At 41.3% G+C, this 16,337-nt stretch overlaps 1 protein-coding gene across 1 annotated transcript; it reads right to left on the bottom strand.

Moving 5' to 3' along the window:
- Window positions 1-14,890: 14,890 nt before the first annotated feature.
- On the bottom strand, window positions 14,891-16,129 carry LOC135473657 (cysteinyl leukotriene receptor 2-like). The gene has a single exon (XM_064753521.1). The coding sequence runs from the start codon at window positions 16,127-16,129 to the stop codon at window positions 14,891-14,893; it is 1,239 nt and encodes a 412-aa protein (XP_064609591.1).
- Window positions 16,130-16,337: the final 208 nt, after the last annotated feature.

Below are 16,337 nucleotides of genomic sequence, written 5' to 3'. Positions count from 1 at the left end.
ATTAAAACAGTATAAGTATCACTAGAGGCGTATACGTATAGATGTTTAGAACAACCGCTAGCACAACAAACTAGTACAAAAAAATTATACCTTTATTCATTCTATGATATATTCCATATGTGTGTGTATATATACATGTAAGCCTACTTGTATTTAATGTAAAAAAAAATGCATGAAATTGCAAGAGATGTTCGTTTGAATCACTTCGTCCATACACCGTATATATTCCTCGGGTAATATTTTCCCAAATTATTTGGGAAAACGTCGCTTGACAATTGTGGAGAATTTCACAAAATACAATGCTGTGTCCCCACGTGTTATTTTTTAGATATATGATACTTAGTACATTAAATTATAATTATAAATAGCAAAGCAACTAACCTCTATATAACAACAGGCAAAACAGCTGAGCATGGCGCCTGCAAAACACAGCACCCAAGCTAATGTATCGATGGAGGTGCCGCTTTGCCCCCCGTAGGAACATGCATCGCACTGCAAACATGTCGCATCTGAAGTCGCAAAGCTGAACAGAGAGGATATGGCAAATAAGGTGGAAGAGGTAAAGGCATACAAAAGGCAAAGAGGAGAGGATGACAGCACAATATATCTGGCTGCAGATGCTCGCTACAACAGCATTACCATAACCAGCCCCAAGAGACCGGACCAGAATGCTTCACAGGCCATTTCCCTGGCTGTGGAGACATCAACAGACAAGCAATACATTGTCACCGCAGCACTGAAGAATAAATTGTGTTGGACTGGGTCCTGGCTGAGAGGGAAAGGCTTCCAAGTAAAGTGCCCTGGAGGACACGAGGAGTGCACAGCGAACACAAACCCACATGCCCCTGGTCCGAGTACAATATGGGGAACGAGATTGGCGAGGGATTGGCGAGGCAAGGTGTTTTATCCAAGCACGTAACCAAGGACGGCGACTCCAGGTCAGCCAAGGGAGTGGAAGACGGCATTCGACTGGTCGAGCCATTGTGGGAGGTCGAACGGTTAGCAGACCCCACTCACCTAGGTAGATCCCAGTTCAAGAAATGTAACCAAGCTAAGTTCAGCGATGCCATGTTCGAGGGATAGGGCCGAACGAGGGAAGCCATGAAGAAAGCACAGAAGGTGTTGAGTCAGGATGTTAAGGCCAGGTGTAGCTTGATATTTTCTCAACTTAGGTCTGAGCACAGTGGTGACATGAGGAAAATAAAAAAGTTACTTACCCAGGTGTTGTGGATGCAATGGTCAGGTGTTACGGTGGGGACTGTTCCAAGTGCCGCAAGGAACAGTGTGGTTTGCTCCGGAGGGGAAACCAGCAGCTGGTGGGAGATGTCCCTGTTTTTATCCACCAGTAAACTCTGCCCTTTCAGCATGGATGAACAGGAAACAGGAAACTATTGACCGAAGTACTGCACATGAAGTTGAGCGAGACAGCCGTCGCCAGTCTCCGGATGAACACCAGCACCCAAAAATGCGAAGCTCTCAACGGGTCACTCAGCGTCTCCTTGCCCAAGAATGTAAACTACAGCAGAAATATGGAGGGAAGGGCGGCGTTCACAATCCACAGACTTAACAATGGCCAGGACAAGTGAAAGGGTGAACCAGTACCACAAGGTTTATAAGAAGCAACAGACAGTTAAGGGGAGATCACTCCGCAATACAGCCAGAAAACTACAAGAGCACATTCAGTACAGGCTTTCAAATGCAGAAGAGAAAACTGACTATGCCAAGGGACAACTGAACAACACCCCAACAGATCACACATACGCTAGATATTTGTAACCGCCAGTTTTGTATATAATTTGTCAGTGCTGTTGTCGCTTATGAAAGAAATTAATAAATACGGAAACTGAGCAAAACCTGACACATCTATTTGTTTATTATTTTAATGAGGGGAAACCAACCTGCAACTCGCGAGAGATTCTGAACGCTCTGCCCATACCTGCCAACGAGAGTGTCATACTCACTGTAAACTTTGAGAAACTTATAATGAAGGCCTTTCATGGAGTATTCTTGATAAACTAGTTTTTGAACTAGTTTTAGAACTTGTGACGCAGATTAAAATCATTACAATTTACGCAAGATCTGACAAATGCTACAACGTGAGCTATGTATACGCCATATGCAGGACCCATTGGTATATTGTTATCCAAATAAGGATAATTTACAATATCAAAATTGAAATTATCCCTTTTGTCGTAAAGGCGGGGTGAAATGAGACCTTGTTCGTCTTTGTACAGATATAGATCCAAATAAGGTGCACCATCAGGACTATCTGTTTTCTCCTTTAAATCCAATGAAGGCGGATAGATTTCCTTCACCGCTTCAGCAATATGGGGGTTATTTAAGGCCAGTACAGCAATCAACCACCCCCACCTCCAGCCCCCCACCTTTTCCTCTAGAGGTAGCTTATCCAAACCATATCTCATACGTCCCTGATTCGCAGAAACAATCCCCTCCGTTGCATCTAGGGGTTACTAAAGCCAACTCGGAGAGTAATACCTTGTTTACTCGAGCGACTTCCCATCGGTTTCTCATCAGCTCTCGCAAAGAGCCCTGTATCACGGTCAAGGGCGTCCGTGGCTCAGTTGGTTAGCGCGCTAGCGCAGCGTAATGACTCTCACCAATGCGGTCGCTGTGAGTTCAAGTCCATCTTATGTTGGCTTCCTCTCCGCAACCTGCGGATGGTCGTGGGTTTCCTCCGGGCTGCGCAAGGCTTCCTCCCACCATAATGCTGGCCGGCGTCGTATAAGTGAAATATTCTTGAGTACGGCGTAAAACAACTATCAACTAAATATCACGGTATCTCCTCTTCTGCCTCGGGTACGTTTGGTTGCATAATCGGTGGGTTGCGATTTATCATCTGGGAAAACATCCTCTCGGTACAATGGTTTCGTGAGAAAGGCGCTCGAGCCCGATTCTCGCCTGGTTTTTCTCTACTGATCGTCAGTCCAGCGAATCCCACTTCTGCCATCATTTTTTTTGACTGCCGAAGTAACAAATCAAGAAGGGAATGGAACAAACACGTGGTAGCTTGGTTGCCTTGCGCCGATAGAAGGTGATCCCGTAGCCGTTGGCACCCCGAGGCTTAGTTCTGCGAATCGTGATCAGGTAGGCTAGCCTGTTGTCAGTTCAGGAAGACCCTAGAACTTTTACAGCTGCGTGTTAGTCTCACCCTGAGCGGGTGGGGTGGGGGGTGGGGTGGGGGGGGGGGGGGTGATTTATTTGCACTAGCGCTTTTCCGGCCCAAAGGGCCGATGCGCGCCAAAACTTGGCGTCATTGAAAGTGCTTTTAACCTGGATAATATATAAATGAAGAGTATATTATTTAGAACAAAAACATTTCAATACTAGTGCTATGGACATTGTAGCTTGTAACATTTGTAGCATTATAGATGACGAATTTTGGGCTTGATGACTAAAAGAAAAAAAAATAAGTGTTTGTAAGGGGTCATTATTCACTATGATGACCATTACTTAATGTAGTTATACAATCCATATTTACAGTACAAGAGGGGCAGGTACATAGGTTAAAGAGATTTTTGGGAAAGGTGGGCGTAGAACACTCAAGATATTATAACATATACGGAACACAGAGTATGGTATAGGAAGAGCTGAACAGTATACATAGATAATACCTGGACAAAAACAGTAGAAGCGTCAGCTCGTATCAGTTCTGTATGGCTAAAAAACGACAACAACCACTATAAAAGCGACAGATAGGCCGATCCAACCATGTTAACACTAAAAAATATACCTTCATATCATTAATAATACTCAGGCAAATTATATTTATACAATCATATGAGTGTTATATTCTGTATACTACGGATTATTAAAAACGACGACATCTGCTAAGAAAATTGGCCAGGGCCTGGAAAGTCTTATTTCGGTTCGTTTTAGGTTTTAAACAGATGCTAAGGTAAAATGCCGAAGGCCAATGGAGCGCAAGTCCCGGTAAAGAACATTAGAGTGCCGGGTACACGTAAATAAGAGATGAGCGATATCATCGTTAACTAGGCATATATCACATAACCCAGATGAGTGCAGATTCATTCTAAATAAATAGGTATTTGTAGGCACATGTCCAGAAATAAGGCGAAAAACTAGCATTTCATCTCGTCGGGAACGTAATGATAATGGCGAATTTAACAAAACAGAACGATTATACTCGTGAAAAAACCTCCCCTTATTAGATTCATCCCACTGCCGCTGCCAAATATCCACAAACTTAGGTGTAACATAACTCATAATTTCATTAATGTTTAAGGGCACGTGAAAGGATATATCAAAAAAGGATAAAGCTCTCTTCGCCAGGGAGTCTGCCATTTCGTTCCCAACAATGCCGACATGAGCTGGCACCCAGTCAAAACTCACAGAGACGCCCTGAGCCCTGAGTTGGGCTCACAGTCCCATTTATAGGGAGAGTCACGTGATTAGGTGCCCTGACGCGCCATCTACCGGTACACATTTACAAACATAAGTGAAAGATTACAGCAGCAGGAATATCTGTTTCGACGCATAGATAGTAGATGAGACAAACGCCGATAATAGCAAATGGTCAGTGCAAGTGCCAGCCTGGGATAATATTACAAACGTCAGTGTCAGTAACATGGGCAAACGTCAGTCCTAGCAAATAGGACACACGCAAGTGGTAGCAAATGGTGCACATGCCGGTCAAGGGAAAATGGGCAAACACTGCTCATAGTAAATAGTGGAAACACTAGTCATATATAGCAAACGCTGCAAACGTCAGTTACAGAATATGGTACAAATGCGCAAACGCAAGTTATATTGCAAAAGGTACAAACACGGGTCAGTGAGAGGAGCGAACACCAGTCATTGTTAACTGTGTTAATGCCCGTCATATTAAATAGAAGAAAGGCCACTCATAATGAATGGTGCTAAGGCCATTCGTAAGAAAGTGTCAACGTTCCAGTAAATGGGACAAACACCAGCCATATTAACTGACAACATTCCAGTATTATATTTTTTTTATAGAAAAAGCCCCAAACGCAACATTCTCTAAAACACGTCTTCAGCAAACAAAAGTAACAGTGGTTCAGACTGACTATTAATCTGTAAAGAAGGACAAGAAATGTGGTTGTCCTTGCTAACTAAAGAAATAGTTCAACCAAATTTATTAAATGGCTGTGTTATAACAGCCATGCTGACCAGAACCTTCGAGTTTTATGACCAGGACAATGATAGCTTTCTCTCTCTAGATGAGATGACTTCTGCACTAGGCCTGGACGGGGACGATCCGGAACTGAACATGCTGTTCCACGGATCGGGCACTTTTCGTAAGTGTTACACCATATCCCTCTAAATGTAAGTGCTACTTCACTTGTCTGGTTTTAGCATTGGCAATGATGTATTTAGTATCATCTTACAGGCGTACGTTTTCACGTGTGATGGACAACATACTGCTAGAAGACCAGTGGTCTTACACATGTTTTAGATAGCACAATTGATTGTCACCGGTGTCTAACAAGCAGTTACAACGGGAGTGTTTGCAGTGATCATAGAATGCAAGGCTATATCCAATGTGAGAAATACTAAAAAAGAAAGGCAAGTAGGGTTTCCTTCAAGGTTGGATAAAGGTAACTGATTAGTTCAATGTTTAAACGTGAGGACTGCTTACATGTGGCCGATATGTACGATAAATGAGAAAGTTGACGACTCAACAGTGCGCTTGTAATGTCTGATAGTGCAATATGCGCGATTGTTCACCACAACAAAATGTAAGGGTAACGAGTTAGTAGCGTATAATGCTCGAGCGCCGTTTCTCAGATGCATGATATATAAGAATAACGAGTCCGTAGTGTATAATGCTAGAGCGCGGTTGGTCAGTGACACGATGTGTAAGGATAACGAGTCAATATTGCATAATGCTGGAGCGCGATTGCTCAGTGACATGATGTGTAATGATAACGAGTTAGTAGCGTATAATGCTGGAAGGCGATTGTTCAGTGACAGGATGTGTAAGAATAACGAGTGAGTGAGTGAATTTTTCAGTCATATGACGACGAAGGAATCCTTAGAGTGCATGTAATGTGCCGTCTTGTGGCAGGACGGATTTAAACCGCTCTTTTATTTAGTGCTGCTTCACTGCAGCAAGTAAGACGCCCCGCCCAAGCCATTATACTCATACTGGCCAACCAGTCGTTGCACTATAACCTTCATGCTGAACACCAAGCGAGGAAGTTATTGGGTGTTACTCAACCCAGGTAAGGATAACGAATCAATAGCATATAATGCTGGAGGGCAAGTAAGCTGCCCCGCCCAAGCCATTATACTCATACGGGCCAACCAGTCGTTGCACTATAACCTTCATGCTGAACACCAAGCGAGGAAGTTATTGGGTGTTACTCAACCCAGGTAAGGATAACGAATCAATAGCATATAATGCTGGAGGGCAAGTAAGCCGCCCCGCCCAAGCCATTATACTCATACGGGCCAACCAGTCGTTGCACTATAACCTTCATGCTGAACACCAAGCGAGGAAGTTATTGGGTGTCACTCAACCCAGGTAAGGATAACGAATCAATAGCATATAATGCTGGAGGGCAAGTAAGCCGCCCCGCCCAAGCCATTATACTCATACAGGCCAACCAGTCGTTGCACTATCCCCTTCATGCTGAACACCAAGCGAGGAAGTTATTAGGTGTTACTCAACCCAGGTAAGGATAACGAATCAATAGCATATAATGCTGGAGGGCAAGTAAGCCGCCCCGCCCAAGCCATTATACTCATACGGGCCAACCAGTCGTTGCACTATAACCGTCATGCTGAACACCAAGCGAGGAAGTTATTAGGTGTGACTCAACCCAGGTAAGGGTAACGAATCAATAGCATATTATGCTGGAGGGCAAGTAAGCCGCCCCGCCCCAGCCATTATACTCATACGGGCCAACCAGTCGTTGCACTATCCCCTTCATGCTGAACACCAAGCGAGGAAGTTATTGGGTGTGACTCAACCCAGGTAAGGATAACGAGTCAGTAGCATATAATGCTGGAGGGCGATTGTTAAGTACGCGACATGTGAGCTTGGCGAATCAATAGCCTATTCTGACACTGGGCCGATTACGCTGATATTTATTTTTTTTGATTGGTGTTTTACGCTGTTCTAATCAACATTTCACATATACGAAGGCGGCCACCATTAAGTGAAAAATTCACGATCTATCCACAGGTTGTTGACAGAATTTACCACGTATTATCCCAATTACGTTGAAAGGAAAGTATACCTAACAAAATAATAGATTAAAAAACTTTTAGTAATGTTTATAATTTTATGTTCATTTCTGTTGTTGAGAACGAACTGTTCGGAATATAAAGTCTTGTGTAACAAACGCCATTATGTGAACCCGCCTTTACCATTTGCAGGCGATGGCAAATTGAAGGAAGAGGAATTTTTTGCTTCCATCTTTTTGTAAGTTACTAACAACATGAGCCTCCTATATACATGTAATTATCCTGTACCATTACTGTAAACAAAGCTCAATGCGAGTTATTAACAAGTGCATGCACATAGTTATGATATGTCCTTAATGCACACAATGCTTAATGTGAGGTATTAACCAAGTGCGTGGACCCAGTTTTTGTGTCCTTACTGTACAGAATGTTCAATATGAGTTTCTACCAAAAATTAGTGTGCATAATTACACTGTACCACTACTGTACACAAATCTTAACACGAGTTACTAACCAAGTGCGTGTACATAATTATGCTGTGCCACTACTGTTCACAAATCTTAACACGAGTTACTAACCAAGGGCGTGTGCATAATTATGCTGTGCCACTACTGTACACAAATCTTAACAGGAGTTACTAACCAAGGGCGTGTGCATAGTTATGCTGTGCCACTACTGTACACAAATCTTAACACGAGTTACTAACCAAGCGCGTGTACATAATTATGCTGTGCCACTACTGTTCACAAATCTTAACAGGAGTTACTAACCGAGTGCGTGTACATAATTATGCTGTACCACTACTGTTCACAAATCTTAACACGAGTTACTAACCAAGTGCGTGTACATAATTATGCTGTACCACTACTGTTCACAAATCTTAACACGAGTTACTAACCAAGTCCGTGTACATAATTATGCTGTGCCACTACTGTTCACAAATCTTAACACGAGTTACTAACCGAGTGCGTGTACATAATTATGCTGTACCACTACTGTTCACAAATCTTAACACGAATTACTAACCAAGTGCGTGTACATAATTATGCTGTACCACTACTGTTCACAAATCTTAACACGAGTTACTAACCGAGTGCGTGTATATAATTATGCTGTGCCACTACTGTTCACAAATCTTAACACGAGTTACTAACCAAGTGCGTGTACATAATTATGCTGTACCACTACATTACACCAATCTTAACACGAGTTACTAACCAAGTGGGTGTGCATAATTATGCCGTGCCACTACTGTTCACAAATCTTAACAGGAGTTACTAACCAAGTGCGTGTACATAATTATGCTGTACCACTACTGTTCACAAATCTTAACACAAGTTACTAACCAAGTCCGTGTACATAATTATGCCGTGCCACTACTGTTCACAAATCTTAACAGGAGTTACTAACCAAGTGCGTGTACATAATTATGCTGTACCACTACATTACACCAATCTTAACACGAGTTACTAACCAAGTGGGTGTGCATAATTATGCTGTGCCACTACTGTTCACAAATCTTAACACGAGTTACTAACCAAGTGCGTGTACATAATTATGCTGTGCCACTACTGTTCACAAATCTTAACACGAGTTACTAACCAAGTGCGTGTACATAATTATGCTGTGCCACTACTGTTCACAAATCTTAACACGAGTTACTAACCAAGTGCGTGTGTATAATTATGCTGTACCACTACTGTTCACAAATATTAACAGGAGTTACTAACCAAGTGGGTGTGCATAATTATGCTGTGCCACTACTGTTCACAAATCTTAACACGAGTTACTAACCAAGTGCGTGTACATAATTATGCTGTGCCACTACTGTTCACAAATCTTAACACGAGTTACTAACCAAGTGCGTGTACATAATTATGCTGTACCACTACTGTTCACAAATATTAACACGAGTTACTAACCAAGTCCGTGTACATAATTATGCCGTGCCACTACTGTTCACAAATCTTAACAGGAGTTACTAACCAAGTGCGTGTACATAATTATGCTGTACCACTACTGTTCACAAATCTTAACACGAGTTACTAACCAAGTGGGTGTGCATAATTATGCCGTGCCACTACTGTTCACAAATCTTAACAGGAGTTACTAACCGAGTGCGTGTACATAATTATGCTGTGCCACTACTATTCACAAATCTTAACACGAGTTACTAACCGAGTGCGTGTACATAATTATGCTGTACCACTACATTACACCAATCTTAACACGAGTTACTAACCAAGTGGGTGTGCATAATTATGCTGTGCCACTACTGTTCACAAATCTTAACAGGAGTTACTAACCAAGTGCGTGTACATAATTATGCTGTGCCACTACTGTTCACAAATCTTAACACGAGTTACTAACCGAGTGCGTGTACATAATTATGCTGTGCCACTACTGTTCACAAATCTTAACACGAGTTACTAACCAAGTGCGTGTGTATAATTATGCTGTACCACTACTGTTCACAAATCTTAACACGAGTTACTAACCAAGTGGGTGTGCATAATTATGCTGTGCCACTACTGTTCACAAATCTTAACACGAGTTACTAACCAAGCGCGTGTACATAATTATGCTGTGCCACTACTGTTCGCAAATCTTAACACGAGTTACTAACCGAGTGCGTGTACATAATTATGCTGTACCACTACTGTACACAATGCCGAATGTGAGTTTCTAACCAAATGCATGTGCTTAATTATGTTGTGCCTGCACTATGCTCAGTGCTCTTGTACCTGAGTAAAGCAGTATTTTACTGTGGTCAAAATTATGAAAATGGCACCAGATCCCGTATTTTAGGCGCGGGTAACTGTTCATTGCATGAACTGTATAAATTAACAAATGTACTCCTCAACACTTACAATTTCAGATTTCCCTGCTAAGTAATACACGTAAATGTACACGTTTTGTTCATTCTTGAAATTTCGATGTCAATTACTTCAGATCTGTTCTACGGATGTGGGGCGTTCACAATAATGACAGCCATGTCAAACTATTTGCCCACGTGCATGTAAACTCATTTTAAAAAGCTTCCCTTTCTCATATTTAGAAATTTCAACAAGCCTTACAAAATTTAACAAAATAAATGTCTTTTGTCTCACTGTGAAGTTACTTGGATTGATTGTAAATGTGAAATTATGTAAATTGAAAGTAATGTATATTTGCTCAGTTAACGCTATATTTACTAATTAGGAATGAAGTTTCAAGAGCATATGATAAAAGTTTGAATCAAGCATATTTAAACTATGAAATTTACAGGTTAATCCAAAAGACATTCTCGTAATCATGGCCATCAGATAGACAGTCTGTTGCCTTAAGTGAGAGTGTTCAAGCCTTATATGAGCCGATAGCATTATAATATATAGCCGTGCACATGTTGCCATAGATGGTGAAAGCATACTGGGTATGTCTTGGAAGATTTTGGCGCAGGGCTAACCGTGCAGTGGCATTTAATCACACCACTGACCACGTTTTTACAATGCCCTTTAGACAGCCTCGCGCCTATGGACACCGTTGCTGTTGTCGTGTGTGTGGCGGCTTCCGTTGCCGAGGGGTAAGCAGCGGTAGGGCAATGAGCCAGAAACCTCTCACCAATGCGATCGCTTTAAGTTGCTGGCTTTTACAAGGGCAGTCGTATAAGTGAAATATTCTTTAATTACAGTGTAAGACACAAATTAAATAAATGAATAAATTGTCGTATGTATGTACACGTACATATGTGTAATTTGTGATTGTCTCCCCTCGCAGCCAAACCCAGATCGCAGCTCCAAGACTCTCTACACACTGTTCCGACTAAATGTCTGTCCACAACGTCCACACTCTAGAGGTCTGCTGTCAGTCCTGTGCCTTTTACGACAAAAACTATGTCACATAATTTCATGTGACATCTTTGATAATAATCTGCTCTACGTCTGTGGGACCTTAATATACTTAGGCCCACAATCTGTAACTCAATTGTATTCATAAAAAATATCATGTTTATTGGGGTATGCCAATAGATGTGATGACAAAACCCAGTGGTGAAATAAAGGACCATGTCTACACGAAGACTTCTGCGTAATCGCTTTTCAGCAGCTTATTAGGTATATATATTTTTCACACCTTTTTCGCATTTAACACGGCTTTTAACCAACTGATCTTTAATTACATCATGAGCGATGCCTCCTGAGCTCAGAGTGGTTCCCTCCACGCTGTACGTATAATACAAGTAAAATATAAACTAAGTATACGGTATAGACGCTGATCGTATCAGTAAGAGCAAAAAATAACCAAGTGGCTGTGACTGATAACTGCGGACGATAAGAACTAACTATGCACGTGACATCGATGGAGATGCGCCCAGCCTCGATGACAAGGTGTTACAAACAGTGTTGATATAAAACCAGTAATGAAGTAGCTCACCAAAAATAACCACTAGTGAATAAATAAAACACCAAGCGGTGAAATAAAACCATTAGTGAAATGAAAAATGACCAGAACTGACATACCAGTCATGAAACAAAAATCAACCAGTAATGATATAAAACGTGTTTTATAACGTGTTTTAAAGCGTGTTGATTTTTATTTCACTACTGGTTTCGGTTTATTACAAATCCCTTGTAGTATATCATCTTACACAGCAGGGCACAACAACATACATGTACAATCGTTTGGATTTTTATCCCCCACGGTAAGAGACATTGTTCGACATTGTTCATTCATCATCAGTTTTGCTCTGATTCCCACATGATTACCATCATATAAAGGCCAACATACATTCCTCGTTATATATACATTAATAACGTACAGAGTATGGAACTGCTAATGCTAAATTAAGTATAACTTATCATTCTTTGCAAATATTTTATTCTGGTATTGCCAAGTTTATCGACATAGTGAAGCTAAAAGCTCGGGAAGTCATTTTTCTGCCCAATGGGGTCATCACAATTACAGTGTTAGCCAACAACGTTTCAAGGTGCCGATCTAAACAAACACAACTTTGTCCTAAACGCAAAAGTCGTTGATAACGCCTTTTCCAGGCGCAGTGTGCATTATAAACATCTAGATTTCTTGCTGGAACATACAAAGCTATTTAACCTATTCGGATGATAGTCAAAACTTTTTGTACTCAGCATGACCAACAGTTTCATGTCGCGTTACACAAATGACCACGTCTAAGAATAATAGATGCGACAAAAGACGGTCTTCATATGCTTCGTGTTTCCACAAACTTAAGTGGCGTAGTTGAGGTGGGGGGGGGGGGGGGGGTGGGGGGATGGTCGTTGGAAGGGGTGTGGGAGATGATTGAACTTACCACCTGCTTCTTTAAGAATGACCATTTCCAAAGCTACTATAATCGGCTCGGTACAAGCTCAATTGTAAAGGGGTAATTAAGGTAACGGGCTGTTCTGTGAATTACTTTTAGAAACGTTTCTCATCAATGTATATTACGCCCATCGCGATTGGTTGCGTCGCGTTTTCATCCTTCATTTCAATGGCCATGAACGCAGCTATGGACATACAAGCAGCTTTCCTGTGATCTCTCTTTGAATACGTCGGACCAAATACAATCTGACGAACCAGTGTCTTCGCGTGGTTGAACGCGGGCTTTACCACCCATGCAACAGCTTTAACTTTTTGAACTTTCACTTTCACTGGAAATGGAATATTGATTTACTTTGTAAAATACACAGTGCGATAGCATCATTTCACCGTTAAAGGAGAAACCAGTAATGAAATGAAAACCAGCAAAATCAGCCAGTAATGAAAAATCCCATTTTATGTCACCACTGGTTGTTTTTTACTTCAGGACTGGCATTTCTTCACTGGTCAATTTTATTTCATTAGTGGTTTTATTTCATTACTTGGTGTTTTTTTTATTTCACTACCGGTTGTTTTTTGTGAGTTATTTCATTACTGGAGTTTTGTATCACTACTGGTTGTAACACAAGGCCTGTTGATACCTTCGCTGTGTAACCTCTACAGTGCCATACTGTGGTTCCCATTATTAAAAATAAGTTGAAACTCCTCAGCAGGTCAATTTATGTAACACCATCATAAGGTCAATTAGGTGAGTAATGGTACGTGCCGATACCTGTCATTTCTTCTGCAGCGTAAGATGACAGTCAGTATTGGGAATGCAGGAATCCAGACGGTCCGGGCTAAACCACAGACCTTTTGCAAAACCACTGACTAACTCTCAAACATGAGACGATGGGCTCGGGATTACGATGCGTTCTAAGACTTAGGTCAAAATTTCAATCATTAAATTTTATATGTTCCTTTCTGTTATATTAACTGAAATTTGTTGCACAATAACTTAACCAGAATTTACGTTGTCAGGCAATATTTTAACCTTGCTACATCAGAAATAACAATTATGAACTGATTTGAAATTTTGACCTCAATCTAAGATGGCTTCATGATAACTGGACTTGGACGACAAACGGTCTGTAATGAGCACAATACTGCGTAAATGTCCACAGGAGCACCATCAACAGCTTGTTATCACCGAGGATCCAGGAGCATTGAAAACGGGAGAATCTACAAAATGACTAATATACACAAGCAACTTTAACCATTGTTCAACACGGTCCTCTCTTTAGAAAATATATCGCGATAAATAAACTGTTTAGATAGTCGTCCTCAACATCCAGATCTAGCTAAAAACAAGCGCTATATAACGGTAATTCTGCGGTCGTCGAATATCTGTCCCAGAAGCAGGGCCGATTCAACAAAGTCTTTTCTGACTTGAGTCAAAATTTAAAAACTCTTTATGATGCTTAGTTTTTCTTAATAGAAGATAAACTTTGAACAGATTTGTCTTATGATAACACTGATGAGGTGAAAGAAATTTTAACTTCTCAAGCCCAAATGTTAGCTTTAACATCGTAGTTTGAAATCAGAAATGTCTTTGTGGAATCGGCCCCAGGTGATATGGCGTTCACGCCCGAATAGAGTCATACAGAACATCCAGGTAATGTATGTATGCATGTATGTATGTATGCTTACATACCAAACTTCACGTGACAAGCAGTATATATTTCAAGTCAGCGGCTGTTGTTTAAAATACTGCCGGTAATTGTATTCCGGGTTTTGACCAAGGAAATATCATCAATAGCAGTTCCCGGTAAAGCGGTAATGAAATTAACACTTAGAAAGTGGCAGAATACTACATACAAGTTTTCTTTATTACATATAATATGTATGAGCTGCATGTGCTAGAACAGAATTCACACTGAATATATACACATGTGAAAATTTACAAATACATATTCATATACATTCTGTAATTGCATGACTAGAGCTAACAGAATGGTGATGCACAAGACTTTCAATAAGATGTTTACCGTTAAACTGGTGATGGTGCTTGCTACACTTTATATGCATAGGGTTTTGATCATAATTTACATAACACAACACTCTCAACGATTTCTGTCGTGATAATATTAGGGCACTATAACACAAAAACGGGAAAAAAATACCTAGCAATCAACGACTACTATAGTTTGTAGACTACAAAACAGTCATTGAATCCTAGACTTTATATGCATAGGGGTTTTAATTATGTTTATACACCATACAACATTCTCTACGACACCGTCGTGCTAATATTAAAGATGTAACACATAAACCTAAACAATACTTATCCATCAACGACCACGGTAGTTTATCCGTGATATTTTAAGGATAAAAGACAAGTCTGCGAATGTTATGCTTCTACTTGATGTTTCACGCTCACAGATCTTTGCTTCGAATCCTCGCTTTCGCTCATGTCCGTTCTTCTGGTGTGAGATTCCTTTCTTTCCTGTTCTTTGATACATTTCGTCAATCCCAGGACTTCTGTGACCCGCCTTCGAAACTGGGCACTACATAAAATATACATGAAGAAGTTGATGGAATAATTAATTTGCTCAAGGACCTGCGCGATTTCTCTCCCTGTTTTAATCATTGGCGAAGTGCTCTCGAAGAAGTCCTTGCCTGTGGCGAAGGCGATGTTGTGGAGGATTGCATGCGGGTTTACGAGGAGAATGTAAGCAATGGTAATTCCAATCAACATAGCAGTGATCTTCAGCGTAGCTGTGTCCGCATTGCTGACCGTCGTAGAGAGTTTCTTTCGCTGTCTTCGACTGACGAAAAGTTTCGTGATAATTAGGGCTGTAAAGGTGATCATCAAGGCGCTAGGTAGGCCACTGTATACCATTGTCCCAGTGATTAAAAACACTCGAGTCATCTCCTCAAAACCTTTAGCTTTCATGTCAGGAACACATGCACCGTTTTTCAGTCCGGATGCAAAGGTCCAAGCTCCGGTGATGGAACAGATGGTGATATAGATACCAAGAAGCCCACAAAGGGTGTTCCGTCTGGTACTGATCTGCTTCACTTTCAGCGGAAACCACACCACCAGGAAACGCTCTATGCAGACGAAGACGACAAACCAGGATGAGGTCATTTTGGCACTTCTCCAGCCCCAGAAGAACAGTTTACAACCTATGTCTCCGTTGATGGAACGAATATCAACTCCAACGAGTTTCCGGAAGAAAGATCTGTTAAAGGGGTGCAAGATGGTGATGGTCATATCTGAAATGGCCAGACAAACAAGGGTCAAGCTCACCGGCAGCGCTCTGAAGTCCTTCCCAAGCAGGACTCTGATGGTCAACGAATTGCCGACGACTCCCGTAGTGAAGAAGATAGGCTCCATAACCATTCCCAGTGTGTCAACTTTGGGAGTTTTTCCGCCATTTTCTACCCCACCGCTGGTGTCGTTGCTCAAGCTTTGGTTTAGGCCGATAGCAAAGTTGTCTGAAATGTCCAAAGTTTCTCTTTGGACTAAAGAATCGTCTAGAGAATCTAGGTTATTTGAAACACTGAAATTTGTCTCTAACAATAAGGCTGGCCTGGCTTGGTACATCAAGAAGGCTACGGTTATGAGAATCAAAATGGGCTGCATGATAACGTCGTGAAAAATATGCGGTTGGATGGAGGGCAAATGCTTGTGAAGGGTATATATGAGCTCCTTGTTAATTAAATACATATTGGTTTCAGTAGGCGCGAAACTGGCAGAATGATCGTGTTGATGACATATCCGGAGCATATTAATTTTGGCCACTCAAAGTTTAATTTACACATGCAGGCCCTGGTTTGAGTTTCCCTAGTAT

This window comes from Liolophura sinensis, chromosome 8, assembly GCF_032854445.1.
Source record: "Liolophura sinensis isolate JHLJ2023 chromosome 8, CUHK_Ljap_v2, whole genome shotgun sequence".
Lineage (NCBI taxonomy): Eukaryota > Metazoa > Mollusca > Polyplacophora > Chitonida > Chitonidae > Liolophura > Liolophura sinensis.
The sequence above is the reverse complement of the archived record's forward strand: the minus strand, read 5'-3'. Positions and strand labels throughout refer to the sequence as shown.